Below are 23699 nucleotides of genomic sequence, written 5' to 3'. Positions count from 1 at the left end.
CTTCCGAGGAGTGGCAGGTGGGTTTGAACCGCCAGCCGTCTGGTTAGCAGGCAAGTGTCTTAGCCACTCTGCTACCAGAGCTCCCATATAGTAATTAGTCATTTATAATAACTGCTCCAATTATCTTGTAAATAATCAAAGGCATTTCACACTTTTGTTTATCTGCATTGTGTTAGCAGAAAATGTTGCATATTAACAAAAATTTTCAACAAAAGTTGTTGCTGTAAGTTGAGATACTAACTAAATATCAGCTTCCTGTGACTGAATTGTTGCTTTTTTTTAAATATGTAAGATAACAAAAATTTATTTATTTAATAAATACCTACACTGAATTGAAAAGAATTATTATCCCCACTGACAATATAATAAGCTCTATAAAACTATTTAATTCTTAAAATATATAATATAGCAGTATTTCAGAATTTCATCAAGCAACCATATGAAAGAGGCTTACAACAACAAATTGATATTAACTCTGTATGTTTTGTTATTGGAAGACATTAAAGTTTTCAAAAAAAAAAAAGCTAACAATTCTGTAATTCAAGAAGATTAAAGTGCAAATTTGTTGGATCTCAAAGATATAATTCCAGTATTTCTTCTATCTGAAAAGGATGTGAGGAACATGAATTTTGAAAAACAAAGGTTAAAAAATTATTTTTAGTAAATTAAGTATAATGAATATATAGTATTCATTTTGACAGTAAAATTGATCAAATCTTTGCCAATGGGCCAATAAGTTGAGAAGAATTAAAATGCTATTTTAAAACACTAAAATTTGATGGCTTTTGGACATTAAAAATAGAAAATTTCTGTAAATAGCTGTTACTTCTGGAATGCTGGGAAAACACATTTCAATATTATGAAATTAAAACTTAAATACATAAAAATACAATGAAATTGATCATCAATGAACACCAAAACTGGTGTAAATAATTATCCATAATTCTCTGCAATTTTTATTCTTTTTCAATCTGTCATTTCACAACATGTCCAGATGCAGATATATTTTATCCTGCTTAGAACTCATGTTTCTTGAATTCATATCTTATTCACATCCCATTAGTCCTAAAAAATTCTTAGCCATAATTTCTTTAAATATTACCCTTTCCCATTTCTCATTAATATCTCCTTCTAAAGTGAGATATTAGCTTAATGCATGACTTTCTCATTCTATCTTTCCATAACATCTCATTTACATTTAGGATCTCTTTACGCTACAATTGATGTGATTTTTCTTAGATTTATTTCTCACTTCCTGATTTTTCTCTTTAGCTGCATTGAATATGCAAAAAAAGCAAAGGAATGCAAGCATAGGCTCTGGAATTAGCTTGACTTTAAATCACATTTTTGCCATCTCTGAGTTTCTTGACCTTGAATAAAATGACTTTTCTGTGCCTTAGTTTCCTCATCTTAATTTTAAAGACAATAATAATACTACAACCTCATAAGATTTTCTGAGAATTAAAAGTGGTTAAAATAATACCTTGTAAATAGTAAATGTTTGCTTTGAGGGGTCTGTTCCTGTGGGTTTTGCATTGCTCCTGCCAGGTTCCCCAGAATAATCAATGGTCAAATACTACTTGCTATGTCAATTTCTCACTATGAAGTTTTTCCAAAGAAAAAACATGGGTAATAAAAAGTGAAACCTTAGATCCTTGTAAAAAGTAGGCTTAGGATGATAACTGTCAAATGAGACTGTTTCCACTACCTCAGGCAAAGTTCCTTGTCTTCCTGTAATGTATGACAAGATGCTTTCTCTGTGGAGTTCCATTATGATGGGAATTGACTTTTGAAGTTCCCTGTTTTATGTGGGGCTCTCATTTCTAACATCTTGCTTACCTTGGGCCATGCCCCAAAGTATCAGCATTCATTAAGGGCAGGCTACTAGAAGTGGTCTTTGTATGGAGGAGAGACACACTGTCAGTAACTTAAAAACAATAAACCCAACTGAAAGTTGGTAATTTTTATAGCACTATACATTGATGACTCTAAACAATAGCAGAGAGAAAATATTCTTCCCCCAAAAACAAAGCAAAACATCTCTTGGTCTGTGATGTACACTATTGCCTGCATCTGAGGTGGATGACTCTCACTGTCCCATTTCAGTAAATCACTAATCCTGAGGGTGTTGAAAACCAAGCCTTTCATGTAAAGAGTTCCACAAAGCCTCAGAGAAGCAACAGCAGCAAATGAGAAATCTATTTTTTGTTTGTTTCCTTTGTTTTTGACACCTAGGAATGTAACTTTCTCTCTTGTACACTTAATTATGCATTCAAAACAATGTTTGCTGGATTTTCCCTTACATTTCCTGGTGTTTATAGAGAATGAGAGATTAAGTAGCCTTGCCTATGGTTGTGAACTGAATTGTATTCCTAAAGAGCTATGTTGAAGTTCTAGGCTCCTTCTTCAACATGAGGTGATATTGGAGTTGGGTGGGTCCTAATCCAATAAGTGAAATCTTTATAAAAGAGAAGACATACAGACATAGAGAAGAAAGATAGCTATAGGATAGAGGCAGAATTAGAGTGATGCATCTATATAAGACAAAAGAATGCGAAGGATTGCCAGCCATCACCAACAGCCAGGCGAGAACCACAGACCAGATTTATCATCAAAGCCCTCAGAAGCAAGTGACATGGCAAAGACTCTGATTTCAAATTCCAAGCTCTGGCAGGATAGTGCCTAAGGCACTTGACTGCTAACCAGAAGGCTGGTGGTTCAAACCCACCAGCCACTCCTTGGAAGGAAGGTTGGGTAATCTACTCTCATAGCGACACCGCCTCGGAAACCCAAGGAGGGATCACTATGAGTTGGGGCCGACTCGATGGCACATAACAACAACAAAAAAAACCCTTCAGAATTATGAAAAAATAAATTTCTGTTCTTACAGGAGAAAATAAAACACACACCAAAATCAATGTCACTGAGTCAATTCCAACTCATAGCGACCGACCCCCATTGGGTTTCCAAGGTTGTAAATCTTTACAAAACCAGATTGCCACATCTTTCTTCCACAGAGCAGCTGGTGGGTTAGAACCACGAACCTTGTGATTAGCAGCCAAATGCCTTAACCACTACACCACCAGAGGTCTTTGCAAGTCACCCAACTGCAGTATTTTGTTACAACAGGTCTAGGAAAATAATACACCTATGAAGCTTCTAGGGTTAGAAGCACCCATGTTTTGAAATTATCTAAAATTCAACTATAAAATTGCTCTACACCTTTTCTACTTTGTCTTCAGAACACATCATTTCTATTTGTTTATGGCACTGCTGTTCATGGAACATCTTAAGTTCATTTTCTTTTAGTAACATTTCCAAGTTCAGATATTCTTGCCTGATTTCTTCTCGTTTCTGGAACAAGCAGTTCAGAATTTCTTGAAATCTACCAAAAATAAAACACATCATAAAATCTCATTAATTTTGTGATAAATCATACAAACATTTACTTAAAGAAATGCATGAACAAAAGAGTACACACCACTGAAAATTAGATTCAATGATAAATAGTAAGTAGGTCAGGGTGACTATTTCCTACTCAATTATAAAAATTTAGAAAGGGTTATTAAACTTAATTTTACTAAGTTAATTTTTTTTATTCTTTCCCAAGGAAGGCCATGTTATTAAAATATATACATTGGAATATACACATCACAAGGCTTCCAGGATTACTAATATACTACATTTTGTCTATACTTATGTTTATATTTAATACAGCTGCTTAGCAAAAATATTTTATGTTTGTGGGAAAGGGATGATAATCTTGACTTGTAATCCCAATTCATAAGACTCTAGTTGCTATACAGCACTGTGTTGTATTTTGGTAGCTGGCTCACTGTGAGGAAATAAGCAGTAGGAGGCACAATCACATGGTGCTTTCATGGCCCCCTAGGGAAAGTGAGATAACCAGTTTCCAGCTTCAGAATTTGTTATAGTGAAAACATACCATACGGTTAGGTACCCCCTGTAGGCTGGCATAAGCGTCAACTGACAATACTGGGGCCCAAAACATCCAAGTTTAGAATATAGTAAATGTAGACTAGCTGCTATAGGATGTTTCCTCCAAAGGGCAATACAGATCCAGAGAACGAAAATTAGCAAGTTTGACCCAGATCTCCACCAAGTACCTAAAGACTGTAAACTGACAAACTCTTATGAAAGCCCTGATACCTGTAATCCTGCATCCTCCAGGGTCAGCAGAACATTGGCCAAAGTGGTATTCTTTTATAAAAATATATTTATGCTTTTAAGTCACAGATCAGCTCTGAGGTACAGTGACAGTATAAACAGTCGCATACAGGGAAAAATCTCAAAGGAAAATTAACTGTGAAACGTTTGAAATAAAATTGTAATAAAGTATCTGCATTTAAAAATAAATGTTCTTTGGTTAGAGTTTTAGATATATTTGTAAGTATTTGTGTGGTAAAAACACTGCAAATTTATGTCAGGTGTTCTTAATGAAACTCTACTGGGAATGACTACAAGCCACAACACATTGACTTTACTGCAGTTCTGTCAAACTAATAAATATTTCATAGGAAATAGGCACCGATATTGCAATTTCACTGTATTATATTACAACAAAGTTAATGCCAGTAAACGAATTGATAATATATCTTTAGGTTATACTCAAAGATAATTTTTAACTTCTCTATAACACTTTACCCAAGGACTTAGTGAAATATTTCTCAATTTTCTGGTCCAGAATTATTTTAGTTAGTGGTATTTACTAATTAGGGTGGGAGGAAAGGAATCAGCATCAAAGGTTTCTACCCAAATCCACTGCCACCGAGTTAATTCTGACTCAAGGACCCTAAAAAGGGCAGAGGAGAACTTCTCCAGATGCCTTCCAAGGCTGTAGATCTTTATGGAAGCAGATGCTTCATCTTTCTCCTACAGAGTGGCACGTGAGCTGGAACCTTTTGGTCAGTAGCCCAGCGCTTTAACCACAGTGCCACCAGAGCTCCAAGGTTTTCAGAGACCTTCATTTTAAAAGACTGCATCATTTTTAAAGAGAAAGTGTCCTAAAGGATTGACTAATATTTTCTATTAAAACAGAACAGCTAGAGGAGGCCAGGAAAAGCGGGAGCCGGCAGCAGGCCGGAACAGCTAGTGGAGGCCAGGAAGTGATTGGAGCAGTTTAGAGCAACTAAAAGAGACAAATATGTCCATCAGTTTGTCTTACTTTGGTGGCTTGTGTGTTGCTGTGAAGCTGGAGGCTATGTCACTGGTGTTCAAATGCCAACAGGGTTACCCATGGTGGATAGGATTTGGCGGAGCTTCCAGACTAAGATACATAAGAAGGAAGAGGCCATCCACTTCTCAAATTGGCTGGTGAAAACCTTATGAATAGCAGTGATACACTGTCTGATATATTACTGGAAAACTTTATGAATAGCCTTGAAACACTGTCTGATATAGTGCTAGAAGATGAGCCCCTCAGGTTGGAAGGCACTCAAAATATGACTGGGAAAAAGCTGTCTCCTAAGAGTAGAGCTGACCTTAATGATGTGGATAGAGTAAAGCTTTCAGGACCTCCATTTGCTAATGCGGCATGTCTCAAGATGAGAAGAAACAGTTGCAAACATTCATCAATAATCAGAACATGGAATGTACAAAGTATGAATCCAAGAAAAATGGAAGGTGTCAAAAATGAAATGAAACACACAAAGACTGATGTCCTAGGTATTAGTGAGCTGAAATGGACTGTTTTTGGCCATTCTGAATCAGACAACCATATGATCTACTATGCCAGGAATGACAAATTGAAGAATGGCATGATATTCATCGTAACAAAGAATGTTTCAAGATCTGCCCCCTGAAGTACAATGCTGCCAGTGATAGGATAATATTCATACGCCTACAAGGAAGGCCAGTTAATACTACTGCTATTCAAATTTACACATGAACCTCCAAAGCCAAAGACGAGGAAATTGAAGACTATTACCAACTTCTGCAGTCTGAAATAGAAAAACATACAATCAAGATGTGTTGATTATCACTGGTGATTGGAATGCAAAAGATGGAAACAAAGAAGAATGACCAGCAATAGGAAAATAAGTCCTTGATGATAGGAATAACACTGGAAAACCCATGATAGAATTTTGCAAGACCAATGACTTATTGATTATAATATATACCTTTTGTCAACAACACAAATGGCAGCTATATATGTGGACCTCGGCAGATGGAGTACACAGGAATCAGACTGACTACATCTATGGAAAGAGGTGAAGGAGAAGCTCAGTATCTTTAGCCAAAACAAGGCTAGGAGCTGATTGTTGAACAGACCAACAACTGCTCATTTGCAAATTTAAGTTAAAGCTGAAGACAATTTAAACAAGTCCACAAGAGCCAAAATATGACCTTGAATATATTCCTCCTGAAATTAGAGACCATCTAAAGAACAGATTTGATGTACTGAACACCAATGACCGAAAACCAGAGGAATTGTGCGATTACATCAAGAATATCATCCATGAAGAAAGCAAAAGGTCATTAAAAAGACAGAAAACAAAGAAAAGAACAAAATGGATGTCAGAAGACACTTTGAAACTTGTCCTTGAATGGAGAGTAGCTCAAGTAAATGGAAGAAATAACAAGATAAAAGAGCTGAACAGAAGATTTTAAAGAGCAGCTTGAGAAGACAAAGTCAATTATTATAATGAAATGTGCAAAGACCAGGAATTAGAAAACCAAAAGGGAAGAATATGCACAGCATTTCTCAAGCTGAAAGAGATGAAGAAAAAATTTTAAGTTTTGAGTTACAATAATGAAAGATTTTATGGGCAATATAGTGAATGACACAGGAAAGAGCAAAAGAAGATAGAAAGAATACACAGAGTCACTGTACCAAAAAGAACTGGTCGATCTTCATCCATTTCAGGAGGTGGCATATGATCAAGAGCCAATGGTATTAAAGGAAGAAGTCAAAGCTGCACTGATGGAAGTGGCGAAAAACAAGGCTCCAGGAACTGATGGGATACCCATTGAGATGTTTCAACAAACAGATGTCCTGCTGGAGGCACCCACTCGGCTATGCCAGGAGATTTGTAAGACAGCTACCAGGCCAACTGACTGGAAGAGATCCACATTTGTACCTATTCCAAAGAAAGGTGATCCCACACAATGTGGGAATTATCCAACAATATTATTAATATAATATGCAAGTAAAATCTTACAGATAATTCAAAAATGGTTGCAGCAGTATATTGACAGAGAACTTCCAGAAATGCAAGCTGGATTCAGAAGGCGATGTGGAATGAGGGATACCATTGCTGATGTCAGATGGATCCTGGCTCAAAGCAAAGAATATCAGAAAGATGTTTACTTGTGTTTTATTGACTATACAAAAGCATCCGACTGTGCAGATCATAAGAAATTGTGGCTAACATAGAGAAGAACAGGAATTACGGAACACTTAATTGTACTCTTGAGGAACCTGTACATAGACCAGGAGGCTGTCGTTCAAACAGAACAATACTGCATGGTTTAAAATCGGGAACGGATTGTGTCATGGTTGTATCATTTCAACATATTTATTCAATCTATACGCTGAACAAATAATCCAAGAAGTTGGATTATATGTAGAAGAACATGCCATCAGGATTGGAGGAAGACTCATTAACAACCTGTGATATGCAAACAACACAACTTTGCTTGCTGAAAGTGAGGATCACTTGAAGCACTTTCTGATGAAAATTAAAGACTGTAGTCTGCACTACGGATTACACCTCAATAGAAAGAAAACAAAAATCCTCACAACTGGACCAATAAGCAGCATCATGATAAATGGAGAAAAGACTGAAGTTGTCAAAGACTTCATATTACTTGGTTCTATAATCAACACCAATTGAAGCAGCAGTTAAGACATTAGATGCCGTGTTGCATTGGAAAGATCTGCTCCAAAAGAACTCTTTCAAGTGCTGAAGAGTAAAGATTTCTCCTTGAAGACTAAGGTTCACCTAACCTAAGCTATGGTATTTTTAATCACCTCATATGTATATGAGAGCTGGACAATGAACAAGGAAGACTGAAGAAGAGTTGATGCTTTTAGTTGTGGTGTTGGTGAACAATACTAAAAGTACCATGGTCTGCTAAAAGAACTAACAAATCTGTCCTGGAAGAAGTGCAGGTGGAATGCTCCTTGGAAACGAGAATGGCCAGACTTTGTCTGACCTACTTTGGTCATGTTGTCAGAAAGAACCATTCCCTGAATGATATCATGCTTGGTAAAGTGGAGGGTCAACAAAAAAGGGGACAGCCCTCAACAAGATGGATTGACACAGTGGCCTGCAACGATGGGCTCAGGTATACCAGGGATTGTGGGGCTTGTAGGACCAAGCAGTGTTTTGTTCTGTTGTACATAGATAGAGTCGCTATGAGCTGGAGATATCTGTATGGCACCTAACAATAACAGCAAGTCATTTAAAATATTAAAGTAATAGAAAAAAAAAAACAAACTTTACCAATATTCTTAGAATAGTTAAAAGTGATAGTTAAAATTACTCTGTCTATAGAACAATTTTCTTTTTATGACTTCCTTTTAAATACTATTTTTCTAAATAGCTTTGCCAGATAGCAAATACTATATATTCTTCCTTTTATATGTTTAAATGTCTTAAAGTTTTTTCCAAACTTTAATAGAAAAATAAACTTTGAAAACTCATGGCAATAAAAGGTCTCATGTAACAATATAATTAATGGAATAAAGGTATATGTCTCTCAAGAGCCAGTCACTTTTGAGCCAGTATGACAAAAACTGTGGGGTATGCAATTTTAATATTACCTTCTTTATAAATAAAAGTAAATTATTTAACATGTTGCCAGAAATTTAAGCTCAAAGTTTTTACTGTTGGTTAACAGTCATATTGAAATGTGAAAAATACCTAACTAGAGCTTATTTCATAGTTGAGGTCAATTCCCTCCAGAATCATTTCACCACAAAGGGAAAGGTCCAAGAATTTAAAGCCAACAACTGCAGGAAATACTACTTCTTCTTAAGGTTTTAACTGGTAAACTAGACCTAGTTAAGTGCTGCTAAATTACACCATCCTATGCAAGCAATGGCACCAAATGTGAATAGTTGGTGACTTCTGTGCCTTTGAAGAAACTTGTTATTAAAAGAGTTATGTGGTTGGATGAGAGCAAGTCTACATTGCATTTTAATAAAAGGAAATAATAACAAAACAAGAAATAATATATCAATTTTAAAAGCTTTCTTTGATGAGATTAAATCAACAGAAGGAATTATGTACACTTAGTTATTTAAAAATTTTGTAAAATTGGTGCAATATAACATAAGGTATCCTAAGACTAATAAAAGAATATATATACATTGCTATCTTGAAAGTGGGTTGTTAGATTAAATGGAAAGAACTTAAAACACTTTAGAAAATCTCCAGCATCACCAGATGTCTTATATCATTAACACATTATGCTATATGAAAAAGTGATTCATGTTCATTGATAAAAAAAAGTTGTCATAATTTCTTACAACGCTTTTCAAGTAGCACAATATGGAAGCAAAGGGATTAAGATTTCAAAGATGTGATTTACAGTCCTTGCCCTTATCTGTAAATGAAAAAGCAATACTTCTCCTTCTGTCATTTCACAGGGTCATTGTAGTGATCATGAGATTAACATGGGTTTAAAATGAGCTCAACCATTTTAAAATAGGAAAAGAAAAAAACATTTTCAAATCAGGGTTATTTTATGTAAAACCTCAATTTATCAATTCAATTGAACAGCAACAACAAAAGTTGTTGTGGCTGAAGCTAGGTTGGAAAATCACTGTTAACTAGAGTCTTCCTGTCCCCCTTACATACTCCAAGATTGCTACAAACTCTAGATTCCAAAACTTATGAAAAACAATTGGTTTAAGTGGTGGTTAAAAGTGGTTAGTTTCTCATATTGGTAATCACAGAAAATTGGCTCTGGAGGACTTCAAATAAGTTTTAAACAACTCTAATAAAAGTTGAGTAGATGCTTTTATTAAAAGGATTTTCAGACCTTTTAATATGCTGATTCCCATAGTAAGGAGTAATTCTCACAATTTGTCCAGGAATCCCTTACTACCCTCCTAAAATAACTCAAGAATTTCCATCTCTTGAATTAGTGCCCTAAATGGGACTATTTATAAATCTGTCTTAATTCTTTGAAGGAAAAGCACATTTACACAACAATGATTAACTGATTAATATTAAATATATGATTGAATTTTAAAACTATAAATTCCTTAAAATGAGATCTTTTTTTACCTTTTGATTTCTTTTTCCTGAGGGCTTGAAATCATTAACTTTGCTTTGTTATTTTTATCAACAAAGGCTTTCTGTACTTCATAGGCTTTTAATTTTTCTTTTAACATTAAAATCTAGTAGACAGAAAACACTAGTTAAAATACAAATCAAGTCTCCATTATATATGACCATCATTCTAAAGGTATAATAAAATTTTACCAGTGAAAAATAACTGAGTATTATATATGTAATAAAAATATTTCAGTTATATAAAAATTTATTAAATTTTAGAACAATTAAGATTGCAGAGTCCTATAAATTGAGGGAGATTAGCACAATAATGCAAGTAGACATACCTCTTTCTTCTGCTCATTACAGATCTTTACATATTGAGTTATATGATTGTTGAGACTAAGAACATTGCTCTTCAACTGTTAAAAGAATTTATAAATGAGTATACAAAAATAATAATCAGATATATACACACACAAAATGGCATTATGTCCTCATTCTGACACCACCAATTCAGAATTTGAGATAATTATTAGGTGACAATCATCATCAGTTATGTTCATGCTTAAAATCTATTACAAGAGGATATGATGAACACATTAATAATGTAAATAAAATTATAAGGAAATTGTTTTACCATTTAAGATACTTTAAACTACCTGAAAAGCAAATATTCACAATACAAATTGCCCACTTCCTATTTTCTTTGATTTCTAAGAAATTCAGAGTTAATTTTATATAATAGTCATTCACAAGTTCAATGAGGTTTTAGTTTTTTATTTTCTCCTTTTTATAATGGTATGGGTTCTCTGGAAGCCACAGAATAGTGAAGAGAACATTAAACACCTAAGTTCAAATTCTTGATTTTGAAGCCCTGCCCACTTCTCACTTAACTAGAGCTAGCAATAAGAGCTAGGCTTCCCAACTCTCAGCGCATGTATGTGTATACATATATACATACACACGTATAGTATATATACTTAGAGTTAATTACTTAGAAGTCTCTGAGTATTGCCTTCCTCACCTGCGAAATGAAGCTAAAAAATGCCTTCTTAAATGGGTTAGTTTACGGATTACATTACAAAGTATTTAAAAACTTTTTGTAAGTCTATATAGAGGGATCTTTCCTAACTAATCATATAATATATGAACATTTCTCTAAGGATGACAATAATGTGCTCATCTTCAAAAATTTAATGGGACTGGCAGAGAGGTAAAGGGCAAGAGTCGTCATCATACCAGTTTAACTCTATGTCTCTTCCAATCTGAGATCTGTGTTTTTAAGCATCCCAAACTCTTGGCAAAAATAATGAACTAACCAATCATTATCTTATTTCTGGAGAACAGAGATTGATTACACCAACAACACAAATGTAGAAAGAAATTCTTTAGAAAAGGCTATTTACTTTATAAACTTATATAAAATCCTAAAAGTGAGATAAAAGGAAGTAATATAATACCTACTTTGTGCCAGGTAGGCATCTGATAACTTACATGCACTATTCCACTTAGTTGTTACAATTACACTATGAGGTAGATATTATACCTATTTTACAGAAGAAATAACTGAAGCTTGGAGAGATTAATATTTTCAAGTTACACAGGCAGAAAGTGTTGGTTTGGGCTAAAGCAGAGCATCATCCTTGGCTGCTGTAAATGTGTTACAGGTTTGGTGAGAAACTGATCCGCTCAGGTAACATCTATGTAGCCATATATCTTGGCTGAATACTCCAGAGTAACAACCAAATAGAATGTGCCATCATAGAAAAAAGGTTGGGAAGAAAGGTACTATAGCATTCTACCTCCCAAAATATTTAATAATAGAATAGTAACTATTTTTACATAAACAAAATGCTTAATAGTTTAACTGTCTGAGCTAATGCTGAATTAACTAGGTCAACAAACATTTCTAATTCTCAGGTTTCTAACTCATTAGAAACACATACCTAATTAATAATTTCATTATAATTGTAAAAATAATATACATCCAATAATTAACAAAGGCAGAGTAAACACACTTACAGAAGATTTAATTTCCTTTGCACGGTTAGCATACTTAAGAGTATTGTATGTGTCATCGTAGAACACAGAGGAAGGACTAATAGCAGCTATCATTATAGTTTGACAGTTTCCTCCAAGAGAATCCTTTAACAAGCGAGTGAGCTTACTATTTCTGTAAGGAATATGCTGATTCTTTCTCTGAAAGAACAAAAAAAGAATTCTTATGTCATTTTCAAATTTAAATGCAACTTGCTACTACTTCTCTATAAGATTTAAGAATTGCTCAACTTTGCCCAGACTTAAAGATGTAATTGGTGATCCAACTGGTGATAATGAATCTTTATGAACTATTCACTGAATACATAAAACAAATACCTTATTTAAAAATTACATCTCCACCTGAATAAGAATGGACTTTAATTAGTAATGATGTATCAATATGACTTCATTATTTGCAATAAATGGTCTATACTAATGTAAGATGTTTAACAACTGGAAAAACTAGGTTTAGGATATATGGGAACTTTCTCCATTATCTGCAACTTTCCTGCAAATCTGCAACTATTTTAAAATAAAATGTTCATTTAAAAATATTTCCATTATTTCTTAAAAGGAATAAAGATATAAAAGTAAACATATATGCCCTATGTTATATATAAATATACAAGGAGGGTGGTCAGTGTGGGAGAATCAGATGTGATTCTCGTCCAATGCACCTCAAGTACAACCACGACTCACCATTCTTCTGTTAGCAGAGGCTTGCATGTTGCCATCATGCAGAACAGATGTCGATGGAGTTTCCAGACCAATATAGATTAGGAAGAAAGGCTTGCAAATTTACTTCTGCAAAATCATCCACCGAAAACTCTATGGATCACAAGGGTCTGATCCCGCTGTGCATGGGGTTGCCATGAGTGCGGAAATGGTTCAATGAAAGCTAACAACATACAAATATACTAAAGAAACTAACTCATTGTCGTCGAGTTGATTCCAACTCATAGCGACCCTTTAAGACAGAACAGAATTGCTCCATAAGGGTTTCTGAGGCTGTTATCTTTATGGGAGCAGAGTACCACATTAATCTGTTACAGAGAGGCTGGGGGGTTTGAAGTGCTGACATTTCAGTTAGCAGCCGACTGCTTTAACCACTGAACCACTATGGTTCCTTTACAAATATGTTACAGGAATAATAAGAATTCTGCACAGCATAGAGCTATTTCTCTTGTTAAATAACCACCTAACACAGACATAAAATAAATTATAATTACCATCTCAGAGATACTTCACCTGAACCTCTAAAAAAATCAAACCAAACCATGGCCATCAAGTCAATTTCAACTTATACAGACTCTGTAAGGACAGAATAGAACTGCCTCATAGGGTTTCCAAGGTTGTGAAGCCATATGGAAGCAGACTGCTGTATCTTTATCCTGCAAAGTGGCTAGTGGGTTCAAACTGCTGACCGTTTGGTTAGCAGCTGAGTACTTTAATGCTGGCACCAATAAAGTTCCCTTAAAACTTAATTTTTCCAGGTTTTCTTTTATTTAAAAGATACGAGTCTGATTTTAATGTAAGAAACAAATCTTCCAAAAGTATTTCCATAGAAGCAGCATGGAGATTCCTTAAACGTTGGAACTAGAAATACCATTTGATCCAGCCATTCCATTACTAGGTATATATCCTAAAGAAGTAAGAGCCATGACAAGAACAGACATATGCACACCCATGTTCATTGCAGCACTATTTACAATTAGCCAAAAGATGGAAACAACCTAGGTGTCCATCAACTGAGGAATGGATAACCAAAACACACAATGGAATACTATGCAACCCTAAAGAATAATGTAGAATCTGCAAAACATCACATAATGTGGACGAACTTCCAAGACATTATGCTGAGTGAAATAAGTCAATCACAGAAGGACAAATATTATATTACTCAGTTATTGTAAAAGCCTAGGAACAGTTTACATATGGAAGGAAATTTTCTTTGTTGGTTACCAGGGATGGGAGGGAACACTGTTAGATAGGTAGAGATAAGTATTAATTTGGGTGAAGAGAAGGGCAATGTACCAAATGTGAGTGATCAACATGGTGGCATTGAGGCAGACAGAGAGAGGGACATGGGAGGTGCAGACAACAAAGATGAACCCTTTTGCACATAGAGTACTGCGTTGTCAGTGAAGGCAAATATGGGTATACTGCTGGATAGGTGGGTGGATAGGCTGAACTATTAGGTGTATCTATGCAGCAGTGAGTGTACCCAAGACCATGTATAGGGTTGGCAGACAATGGTTCTACAAGTGTATTTGTATGTTTTGTGAGAATCCCCAGGGGTATAGTAGAGCTGACAAGGGACAAAGTTGTAGTCACTTCTTGGTCACAGCCAGCTACCCAGAGGGCGCGAGTAGTTGAATCTGTGGGCTCGGGACCACAGTCGCAGGGGACATCAAACTCAACTGGCATAACACACTACACAAAACATTGTTTCACTTCCTACTTAGGCGAGTAATGACTGGGATCTTAAAAACTTGCAAGCAGCCATCTAGATGCAACAATGGGTCTTGCCTCGTCCAGAGCAAAAAAGAATGAAGAAAACAAAAAATCCATGGAAACAATTCGTCCTCACGACTGGTACACTATGCGATCCTCAGCCTATATGACTATGAGACCAGAAGAACTAGATGGTGCCTGGCTACCACTGTCAACCATTCTTAGTGGGATCTACATAGAAGATCCTGGATAGAGAGGGAGAACAATGTGGAACAAAACTCAAAATCATTGGGGGGTGGGGGGGTGGGGAGAGGTGGGACTAGATTTCCTGGTCTGATAGAGTCTGGTGGAACCACTGAGACTATGTTCCCTAGCTGCCCTTCAGGTCTGGAATTGAAAGCATACCTGTGGTTTCCAGCCAAACAAAAGACAGGCATATGAGTTGAACATGTACCTGAGGTACATACACTCCTTGGAGAGTATGATCATGGGAGAAAGAAGGGCTGTTTATGCACAGGGAGACAGATGAGGGGACAGGAATGCATGGAGGGAGGGACACAGGGAAGAGGTAACTATTGGGAGGAATGGGAGGGGAGCTTTTGCATTAAGGTAAATTATAGTCAATGTCATCAGGCAACAGGTGTGTGAACTGCTATATGGAAAGTGAATTTGCTCTGTAAACTTTCACCCAAATCACAATTATATATATATATATAATAAAAGTACTTCCATGTAAAAAACTGATTATTAGTTACAACATTAAGGTAAATGCAACCTACTCAATATAAACATTTCATATTACAAAAGAGAAAATTAAGCTAAGCAAAAAGTGACATGACTTGCCCCAAGTCACACAATTTGTAATTCAGACCTAGAAATAAGAGCTAGGTTTCCCAACTCCCAGTAGTACTATGCTCTTCACCACAGCAGTCTTTGCTAAACAGTATAAAATATGCAATGTTATTACTACCTGAAATTATTTCACATATATGGGACAACCATTAAGCACTGATAAAGTGATGAAGATGGCTTCTTATAACTTTCTTTTAATGTTTTCTGATTCTTCAAATACAAAGGAGTAAGTTGTGGTAGTGTCTTTAACATTTGTTGTAGAGTTAGAAAATTAAATTTTGTCTTTCATTGTTTCCTGAAAAATAACTCTAAGCCACTGAATTTTCCTGAGTAATGAAGGTACTTTTGGTAACTTAACACTTAAAAGTCTGTGCAAATGACTGTGGGGCACAACTCACAAAAATCACATAGTTGCCAGATATCAGCTGACCTCAAAGAGGTCAAGCCTATACAATGAAGCCTTGATAAAGATTTTGGACATGAAATGCTTGAGCTTCCTGGGTGGTGAAAGACATCGGTGCAAGAGGAGAGTAGAGCACCCCTTGGGATGTGGTAGCTCACCATTGGGAAGTCTCCTAGACCTTATCCTGAGCGTTCTTAAGTATATCCTTAAAAAAAAAAAAAGTATCAAATGTGTTCCTATTTAACAATTGCTACATATGATCTCAATATAACCTTGATTGCATTCCACATGAATGCAGAGATGATCTGAAGAGTAGATTTGAAGCGCTGAACACCAATGACTGAAAATCAGACAACTTGGGGGATGACATCAAGAACATACTACATGATGAAAGCAAAAGGTCATTAAAAAGACAGGAAAGGAAGAAAAGAACAAAATGGGTATCAGAAGAGACTGAAACTTGCTTTTGAATGGAGAGTAGCTAAAGTAAATGGAAGAAATGCCAAGATAAAAGAGCTGAACAGAAGATTTCAAAAAGCAGCTTGAGAAGACAGTCAATTATTATCATGAAATGTGCAAAGACCTGGAGTTAGAAAAGCAAAAGGGAAGAACTTGCTCTGAATTTCTCAAGCTGAAACAAATGAAAAAATGCCTTGAGTTGCAATAATGATGGATTCCATGGGACAAATATTGAATGATGCAGGATGTATCAAAAGAAGATGGAAGGAATACAGAGAATCATGGTACAAAACAGAATTGGTTGATGTTCAACGACACTAAGAAGTGGCATATGATCAAGAACCAATGGTAATGAAGGAATAAGTCAAAACTGCACTGAAGGGATTGGTGAAAAACAAGCCTCCAGGAATTGATGGAAAACCAATTAAGAAGTTTCAACAAATGGATGCTGTGCTCAGGGAGCTTACTCGTTAATGCCAAGTAATTTAGAAGACAGCTCCCAGGCCAAGTGACTGGAAGAGAATGGTATCTTTCTTTTGCCCATTCAAAAGAAAGGTGATTGCACAGAATGTGGATATTATTGAACATTATCATTTGTATCACACTCAAGTAAAATTTTGCTGAAGATAATTCAAAAATGGTTTTGGCAGTATGCTGACAGGGAACTTTCAGAACTGTGAAGCTGGATTCAGAAGAGGATGTGGAACGAGGGATATCATTGCTGGTATCAGATAGACCTTGGCTGAAAGTAAAGACTACCAGAAAAATGTTTACTTTTGTTTTATTGACTACACGAAAGCATTTGACTGTGAATGAAAACAAATTATGGATAACATTGAGAAGAATGGGAATTACAGAGCACTTAACTGTGCTCATGAGAAACCTGTACACAAACCAGGAGGCTGTCGTTTGAACAGAACAAAGGGATACTGCATGGTTTAAAGTCAGGAAGGGAGTGTGTCAGGATTGTATCCTTTCGCCGTACTTATTCAATCTCTATGCTGAGCAAATAATCTGTGAAGCTGGACTAAATGAAGAAGAATATGGATCAGGATTGGAGGAAGACTCATTAACAACCTGCGATACACAGACGGTACAACTTTGCTTGCTGAAAGTGAGGATGACTTGAAACACTTACTGATGAAGATTAAAGACTGTAGTCCGCAGTACAGATTACACCTCAACATAACGAAAACGAAAATCCTCACAACTGGACCTATAAGCAGCATCGTGATGAATGGAGAAAAGACTAAAGTTGTGGTGGTTAAGTTCGTGCATCAACTTGGCTGGGCCTGGTTGAGTGGCTGGGCAGCTGAATGTAGGAGATTGGTAATTAGCTCCATGGTGGAATCTATTGGAGCAGCTGAGTAGCTGCTTTGGATATGTGGTCTGCTTCCCGTATATAAGAAACAGCTTTGGGAATGGTCTCTAGCTTATGGCATGCTTGAACCCTGTGTGTAGCTGTGTTGTTCACCAGTCTGCCATGCTCTGCCGACCTGGGGACTTTCAATGGACCTGAATTAATGGCCTGCCATGTGGACTGGGAACATCTGGACCATGCCAATTTATGTCAACCTTGGGCTAGTTAGCCTCAGCAGCCAGTAGCTGCCTGAGTGAAGAGACACCTCTAGCTTCAGTGGGCTGGGAGCTAGAGGCAGAGCTGAAGCCCAAGGTTGAGGGGCTTTCACACAGCCCCCAGAGCCTGGCACTTGGAACTTGGACTTCTAGCCTCCCGAACTGTAGAGAACAAACTTTGGTTTGTTCAAGCCATCCCACTGGTGGTATATTTCTGTCAGAGTGGCACTAAGTAACCAGAACAGAAGTTGTGAAAGATTTCATATTACTTGGTTCCACAATCAACACCAATGGAAGCAGCAGTCAAGAAATCAGACGACATATTGCACTGGGCAAATCTGCTGCAAAAGACCTCTCTGAAGTGCTGGAGAGCAAAGATGTCTCTTTGAAGATGAAGGTGCGCCTAACTCAATTTATGGTATTTTCAACCACATCATAGGAATGTGAAAGTTGGACAGTGAATAAGGAAAACCAAAGAGTTGGTGCATTTGAATTATGGTGTTGGAGAAGAATACTGAAAATACCATGGACTGCCAGAAGAAAGAACAAATCTATACTGGAATATATGCAGCTGGGATGCTCCTTGGAAGTGAGAATGGCCAGATTTCATCTGACCTACTTTGGTAATGTTGTCGAAAGGGACTATTCCCTGGAGGATAATGTGCTTGGCAAAGTGGAGGGTCAGAGAAAAAGAGAAAGACCCTCAATGTGATGGACCAACGCACCGGCTGCAATGATGAGCTCAACTATAGCAAGGATGGGGAGGATGATGCAGGAGCAAGCAGTGTTTCGTTTTGTTGTACATAGGATCACTACAATTCAGAGCTGACTCAACACCATGTAACAACAACACACATACAGTTTTTTGCTATGATCATAAGTATCTTCTGTGAGTTCTATGAGTTACTTCCTGTGAATTATTAAAAGCAAAAAAAAATAGCAAGAACCAGCAGGTCAGAAGTGAAGGAACTCCCAAAATTGTGGGTGGCACAGGTGTTGAAGGTATTGCGTGAAAACCCAAACTTGTGGTGATATCTATTTGGAAATCTGAAAGACAGTGTCCTTTTAACTTGTGAGATCTGAGTTAGGGTGTGGCTCTTGTTAGGTGCCCTCAAATCAGATCTGACTCATAGCAACACTATGTACAACAGAACAAAACATTGCCCCGTCCTGCGCTAGCTTCATATCCTTGCTGTACATGAGCCCATCATTGCAGCCACTGTGTCAATCCAACTTGTTGAGAGCCTGCCTCTTTTTCAGTGACCGTCCACTTTGCCAAGCATGATATCCTTCTCCAGGGAATGGTACCTTCTGACAACATTACCAAAATAGGTCAGACAAAGTCTGGACATTCTGGCTTCCAAGGAGCATTCCAGCTCACTTCTTCTAGGACAGATTTGTTAGTTCTGGCAGTCCATGGCACTTCCAGTATTTTTCGTCAACACCAAATTCAAAAGCATCGACTCTTCTCTGGTCTTCGTTATTCACTGTCCAGCTTTCACATCCCTATGATACGGTTGAAAATACCATGGATTGGATTAGGCGCGCCTTCATCTTCAGAGACATTGCTGCTCTTCAGCACTTTAAAGAGGTCTTTTGCAGCACATTTGCCCAGTGCAATATGTTATCTGATATCTTGACTGCTGCTTCCATTGGTGTTGACCGTGGAACCAAGTAATATGAAATCTTGGACAACTTCAATCTTTTCTCCATTCATCATGATGCTGCTTATTGGCCCAGTTGTGAGGATTTTCATTTTCTTTATGTTGAAGTGTAATCTGTACTGCTGACTGTGGTCTTTAATCTTCATCAGTAAGTGCTTCAAGTCATCCTCACTTTCAGCAAAGTTGTGTCGTCTGCATATCGCAGATTGTTAATGAGTCTTCCTCCAAACCTGATCCATGTTCCTTATATAATCCACCTTCACAGATTATTTGTTCAGCATACAGATTGAATAAGTATGGCAAAAGGATACAACCTTGACACACTCCCTTCCTGATTTTAAACCATGTGGTATCCCTTTGCTTTGTTTGAACAACAGCCTCCTGGTCTGTGTATAGGTTTCTCATGAGCACAATCAAATGTTCTGTAATTCCCACTCTTCTCAATGTTATCCATAATTTGTTTGATCCACACAGTCAAATGCTTTTGCATAGTCAATAACACAGAAGTAAACATCTTTCTGGTAGTCTTTGCTTTCAGCCAAGGTCCATCTGATATCAGCAATGATATTCTTCCTTCTATGTCCTCTTCTGATTCCAGCTTGTATTTCTGGAAGCTTCCTGTCAATATATTGCTGCAGGCATTTCTGAATTATCTTCAACAAAATTTTACCTGAGTATGATATTAATGATATTGTTTGATAATTTCCACATTCTGTGGATCACCTTTCTTTGGAATGGATACAAATATGAATTTCTTCCAGTCAGTTGGCCAGGCAGCTATCCACTGTATCTCTTGGAATAGATGAGGAAGTGCTACCAGCGTGGCATCTGTTTGTTGAAACATTTCTGGAGCCTTGTTTTTCACCAATTCATTCAGTGCAGCTTTGACTTCCTCCTTCAGTACCACCAGTGCTTAATCATATGCCATTTTCTGAAATAGATAAACATTGAGCAATTGTTTTTGGTACAGTGAGTCAGTGACTCTGTGTATTCCTCCCATCTTCTCTTGATGTTTCCTGCATCTCTCAGTATTTTACCCATAGAATCTTTCAATATTGCAACTCGAGGCTTGAATTTGTTATTCAGTTCTTTCAGCTTGAGAAATGCTGAGTGTGTTCTTACCTTTGGATTTTCTAACTCCTGGTCTTTGCATGTTACATTATAATAACCGACTATCTTCTTGATCTGCTCTTTAAAATCTTCTGTTCAGCTCTTTTATCTTGTCATTTCTTCCATTTGCTTAGCTACTTTCCATTCAAGAGCAAGTTTTAGAATCTCTTCTGACATCCCTTTTTTTTTTTCCTTTCCTGTCTTTTTAATGATCTTGTGATTTCTTCATGTATGAAGTTCTTGGTGTCATAGCACAATTCGTCTGGTTTTCAGTTACTTGTGTTCAACGAATCAATTCTATTCTTCAGATGGTCTCCAAATTTAGGTGAGATATAATCAAGGTTATATTTTGGCTCTTGTATACTTGTTTTAATTTTCTTCAGCTTCAACTTGAATTGGCATATGAGCAACTGATGGTTTCTTTCCTAGATAGCTCCTGGTCTTGTTCTGGCTGAACATATTGAGCTTCTCCATCATCTCTTTCCAGATGTAGTCAATCTGATTCTTGTGTATTCCATCTGGTGATGTCCATGTGTACAGCCACTATTCAAGTTCTTCAAAAAAGTTATTTGCAATGAATAAGTTGTTGGTCTTGCAAAATTCTATCATGTGATTTTTGGTGTCATTTCTATAACCAATACCATTATTTTCCAACTACTAGTGGTTCTCAGTTTCCAACTTTTGTATTCCAATCATTAGTAATAATCAATACACCTTGACTCCATGTTTGGTCAATTTCAGACAGCAAAGCTTGGTAAAAATCTTTAAATTCCACACCTTTGGCTTTGGTCATTGCTGTATAAATTTGAAAAATAGTAGTATTAACTGCTTTTCTGTGTAGGCATATGGATACCATCCTATCACCAACAGCACTGCACTTCAGGATAGATCTTGAAACATTTTTTGTGACAATGGATGCTATGCCATTCCTCTTCTGATTCTAAAAGGCCAAAATCAGTCCATTTCAGCTCAGTAATTCATAGGATATCAATCTTTATGTCTTCCATTTCATTTTTGACAACTTCCAATTTTCCCAGATTCGTACATCAAATATTCCATGTTCTGATTATTAATGGATGTTTGCACCTGTTTCTTCACTTTCTGTGTCATGCCACACCAGTATATGGAGGTCCTGAAAGCTTTACTCCATCCACATCATTAAAGTTGACTACTTGAGGAGGCAGCTCTTTCCCAGTCATATTTTGAGTGCCTTCCGACCTGAGAGGCTCATCTTCCAGTACTGTATCAGACAATGTTTCAGAGCTATTCTTAAATTTTCCAGTAATATATCAGACATTTCACTGCTATTCATAAGGTTTTCACTGGCTAATACTTTGAGCAGTGGATGGCCCCTTCATTCTTCATTGTCTGTTTTAGTCTGGAAGCTCCGCTGAAAGCTGTACACCATGGGTGACCCTGCTGGTATTTGAAAAAGCAGTGGCATAGACTCCAGCTGCACAGCAACACATAAGCCACCACAGCATGACAAAATGACAAATGAGTGGTGGGGGGTGGGGTTAGGGTCAGAGAAAGAACTGCTTCATGGCTGCTGGCATCAGGAAAGAAGCGTTCAGAAAAGTGGCTTTGTGATTATTATTCTCATAACTGTGTAACACTATAATCTCTCTTTTAAGTCTCTGACTTAGAGCCTTCAGCAAACAACATACAATCAGAATTTAGTAACACTGTCGTGTTCTCATTGTGCTCATTTTACGATTTTCTACCATTTACAGCAATTTATTTTTCAGTTATGGTAGTGAGATAAAGTATTCTTGTAGAATAAATTTATTCAACAAACTAGGAGTCAATTATAAATTATATGAATGGCTTGACTTTAGCAAACCCATCTCTATATCATGCTTTCTGCTTATGTGAGATCTTACCTTAGAATATAAAAGATAGCTTTTTTTACTTTTCATGTGATTTCAGTAATTTCTCTCTCTTCTTATAATATTCCCTAAGTTTTACTTTGCACCATTTTATATTAAATCAAAATTTAACATTTAGAACAGTTTAAGAGAATTTTCCTAAAGCCTCTGTGCCTGGTTTGAACGTGACCTGAATTTAAATTTAAAAACGGATGTTGTTTTCATAAACATAAAAGTTATTAAATATGATGTATTTCTATAAACATTTCTGGTATATCATATATACAAAAATGTTTTTACATGCTTCTCAAGCATCTCGTAAATATTAGCCTATTACATGTTTTCCTTACATACTATACTTTAAACCATTCTCCCTCTTTAAGAAAAATAACATTTCTTAATATTTAGCTCAATTTTACAATATGCACAACACTAACGTGAACAGAATTTAGTTTTTTAAGATATGCTTTTACTTTTTGTTTTGAATCCATGCCGATTCAGATATCATACTTGCTATGGTGTAGAATCATAAAATGATCATTTAAAAAATTAAGTTCAAAATAAGTGAAAAAAAGGTATCATAAAATGCCAATTATCAATTTAATATTCAATACTTTTCATTCAATCAACTCTAATTATAAAGTGACAAATTTAGAACAATTTAAAGACACAGTTTGAGAGACTGGGCTCTCTGAGGTATTTAATCTACATGTAAACATAATTTATATGGTTTTGAAATTTAATTTGTAATAGAATGTAAAAATAAAATTATATTAGTATCTTTCTAGAGAGCTCTGGTGGCGTAGTGCTTAAGGCATCTGACTGCTAACCAGAAGGCTGGTGGTTCAAACCCACCAGCTACTTCTTGGAAGGAAGTTTGGGTAATTTATTTCCGTAGTGATACTGCCTTCGAAACCCAAAGAGGGGTCGCTATAAGTCAGATCAAACTTGATGGCAGTGAGATCTTTCTAAGAATTATGTATGTTCCAAATAAAATATTTAAACAAATAATATAAAGTACCTA

General features: G+C 36.4%; 1 protein-coding gene across 1 annotated transcript in view; it reads right to left on the bottom strand.

Annotated features, from left to right (window-relative positions):
* KIF18A (kinesin family member 18A) overlaps positions 1–23699 on the bottom strand; it is a 125358-nt gene that overhangs the window by 91817 nt on the left and 9842 nt on the right. Inside the window, exons 6-9 of the mRNA XM_007951951.2 lie at positions 12273–12449; positions 10595–10669; positions 10260–10372; positions 3223–3385 (exon numbers count right to left, since the gene is read on the bottom strand). Of these exons, the coding sequence (XP_007950142.1) occupies positions 3223–3385; positions 10260–10372; positions 10595–10669; positions 12273–12449 (528 nt within the window). The remainder of the gene's footprint in view (positions 1–3222; positions 3386–10259; positions 10373–10594; positions 10670–12272; positions 12450–23699) is intronic.

The sequence above is a fragment of the Orycteropus afer genome, unplaced genomic scaffold, assembly GCF_000298275.1.
Source record: "Orycteropus afer afer isolate SDZICR_OR568_19922 unplaced genomic scaffold, OryAfe1.0 scaffold00321, whole genome shotgun sequence".
NCBI classification, from domain to species: domain Eukaryota; kingdom Metazoa; phylum Chordata; class Mammalia; order Tubulidentata; family Orycteropodidae; genus Orycteropus; species Orycteropus afer.
The sequence above is the reverse complement of the archived record's forward strand: the minus strand, read 5'-3'. Positions and strand labels throughout refer to the sequence as shown.